The following is a 3,233-nucleotide window of genomic DNA, read 5'->3' as shown; positions in this document are numbered from 1 at the left end:
TAAGCGCTCTTAATTTACTCCATTATACCTTTGGTTTCTTAATTAAAAGACCGAGTAAACACCTATGCCTGGTGCCGACCTTTTAAGCAGTGAGTTCACTTCTTCTTTTTTTGTCTACTGCGACGATACGCTTTCTCTCGGTGATCGTCAATTCGAGTGGGTGCCGGCAATTAGTTAGTACGGAGCTTCGCTAAATCAGTTCAACTTTGACGAGCCATGGATGCAACAGCAATTAGCATACTTGTGTTCTTCATTCTGGTGTTTCTCTTAGGTGTGCCCGGGAATATCCTGACGATTCGAGTCAAGACGAAGCGCCGTCGCAAAACCAGTACCCAGACCTTCATCATCATCCTGGCTTGCGCTGATCTGTTCCTCTGCGTCTTCGCTTCGACAGCCGTCGTCGGCCTATCAATCACCGACGAGCTCTTCTCGGCCAAAGCTTGCAGAGGAGTGTACGCTATTTGCGTTGCCTCGGTGGTGCAGTCGCTGTTGATGATGACGTCCATAGCTGCGGATCGGTGTGCCATCATGTGCTATCCACATCGGAAGAGACTTGATACAAAGTATACGTGTTTGGTTGCCGGGGGATGTCTCGTGATAGCGACGATTTTTGCAATTACCATAGGACTCAACACAACGATTCAGAGTTACGGCGGCCTTGTGTACCGTTGTAATGTGGATTCCGGCAGCTGGGGGATGCCTTTCCAGAAGGCCATGGCCGGACTGGCAGCCTTATGTGTCATCGTCATCATTCTTCTTTATGCGAAGGTCTACTGCGCACTGAGGAAACACCGCCGTGTTCAAGTAGCTCTCGGACCTAACTTGTCTCAAGACAATTCATCTATCGCCAATAAGCAGTGCTCTTTAATTCACCAATCCCGGATGGGGCCACGTAGTGGTAGAAAATCAGATATAGGTGCATTCGATCAGAGGAGGACTCCGAATTCCGGTGGCTATGTCGCTACTGTTTCAAGTAAAGTACACAACCAATGCCACGACGAAAGGGTAGTGAGGGAGGCATGCTTTAACGATCAAGAGGAATCTTCAAACGTTCTAGTGCCCGAAAATCCTGAAAGAAATCAGACCCTTGCCTACAGGGAGCAAGGTGGACAAGATGGTAACAATCTACCCGACACGTTAGCCCCAAATCACGCACATACTTCGAAGGACACTGATAGAACTCTCCCTGGGAATCCGGCTGGGCATAGAGCCACCAGAGAACGCATGGTAAACGAGTCAGAAGGGATCCGAATGAAACAACTCTGTCGCTCGGAAAGGCAGGCCACCACAATGATGTTGGTGGTGACAATCATTCTCATTGTATCGTGGTGTCCATCAGTTGTTTCTTTTGTTGCACCTGTACAGGACATGGTCCACATCGCCAAGAACAAGCCCGCCCTCTACGTCTTGTTATATCTTCTGAAGTTAACGGTGTTCATCTCCAACGCCACAAACCCGCTCGTGTATACGTTAATGAATAAACGGTTTAGAGACGAAGGTTGGCAGGAAATAAGACGGTTCTGTTGTTTTTTGCACTGTAGATAAAACTTTTTCAGTTCAAACACCTTAATGCATCGGCGGATCCAGGGGGGGTGCGCAGGGTGCGCGCGCCCCCCCCCCCCTAATAATTGAGCGGCGCCGAAGGCGCCGCTCAAAATAAAGAAAATAAAAAAAAGTAAAAGAAAGAAAAGGCGCCGCTTGAAAAATTAAAAAGAAAGGAAAGAAAGGGAAAAGGCGCTGCTTAAAAAAAAATTATACACTGATATAACATTAGCAACAGTAAAGGAAAGACTATCCCCAGCAAAGCGTAATCATATCATCTTCCTTATTTTTTCTTTAACTACCCTTTTCCCAACAACTTCGCCGGTAGCAGTGCGCTGCCTGCATATAACTGGCGCCAATCAAGAATAATCAGCGCCACCTTAATCTAAATCGGCGCCGGACAAGAATAATCAGCGCTATTTAGTTATAAATCGGCGCCAGTCAAGAAAAATCGGCACTGCCAGAGTCTTAACCGGCGCCGATCAAGGATAATTAGCGCCACCTAAATCTAAATCGACGCTGGACAAGAACAATCGGCGTCATCTGGTTATAAATCGGCGCCGGTAAAGAAAAATCGGCGCTGCCTTAGTTCTTAACCGGCGCCGATCAAGGATAATCAGCGCCACCTATATCTAAATCGGGGCTGGTCAAGAATAATCAGCACCACCTGGTTAAAAATCAGCGCCAGTCAAGAATAATCGGCGCCTCCTGGTTCTAGATCGGCGCCAGTCGATTATGGATTGCCGCTGCCTGAATCTTACGTAACGTCGGTAAAAATAATCAGTACTACTTGTTTAAATCGGCGCCGGTCAAGATAAATCGGCGCTGCCTTTGTCTTAACCGGCGCCACCTAAATTTAAATCGGCGCCGGTCAAGTATGATCAGCGTCCCCTGATTTCAATAAATAAGCGCCGGTAGAATAATGAAGAAGGGCCTATTGCTAACCAAATCTAGATCGGCGCCGCGGTCAAGAATGATCGTTTTGCCTCCCCCAATAATTCCGCATGTGCAAAAACAATAAGATGGTAATGTTACACAGAAATCAGCAAACGAGATTGAGCTACACAACTCGTTCTTTATTAAAAATCGTGCTCAAATTATCAGATTGGAACATAAAATTTTTCAGCTCGCGCTCGCATCATTTCTGTAGCAAAACCCCATACTTTTCATGATTAAATAGGTGAATAGAATGTCCCGTTTTTAGTTCTGAACCTCAAAAGAACTCCCGCTTCGATTTGCAATAATCTTTTGTTGGATATAATCTTGTTCTTTATTAAAACGTACATTAAACTGTAATGTTTTCAGATCGAAATATCAAAATTTTAAGCTCGCGCTTCGCGCTCGCATTTTTTTTTAGATACCCATCTTAATCATTGGTACCAAGAATGCTTAAGCTTTCTGGTCAGAATATAAGTAAATTTCAGCTCGCCCTCGGCACTCGCATTATCTGTGTAGTGAGATATGTATCCTCCTCATGAGTTACTACAAACAGTCCTAAACAGGCACCTTTTTCCTGTTTTCAGGTCAGTATACTTTAAAAATTTCAGCTCGCGCTTCGCGCTCGCATTAATTTGTCGGTGAAATATGTGTCTCTATCTCATGAGTCATGTATATCTATATGATATGAGTCATATATATATATATGCATGTGTGTGTGTGTGCGTGTGCGTGTTATGACAGGGTCAGGCATT

At 45.2% G+C, this 3,233-nt stretch overlaps 1 protein-coding gene across 1 annotated transcript; it reads left to right on the top strand.

Annotated features, from left to right (window-relative positions):
- The first annotated feature begins 216 nt into the window (after positions 1–216).
- On the top strand, positions 217–1,545 carry LOC121426674. Its single transcript, XM_041623047.1, has one exon. It carries the CDS (start codon positions 217–219, stop codon positions 1,543–1,545), a length of 1,329 nt encoding a protein of 442 aa, XP_041478981.1.
- Positions 1,546–3,233: the final 1,688 nt, after the last annotated feature.

Source organism: Lytechinus variegatus, chromosome 13, assembly GCF_018143015.1.
Source record: "Lytechinus variegatus isolate NC3 chromosome 13, Lvar_3.0, whole genome shotgun sequence".
In the NCBI taxonomy this organism is placed as follows: domain Eukaryota; kingdom Metazoa; phylum Echinodermata; class Echinoidea; order Temnopleuroida; family Toxopneustidae; genus Lytechinus; species Lytechinus variegatus.
This window is presented reverse-complemented; position numbering and strand designations above follow the sequence as displayed.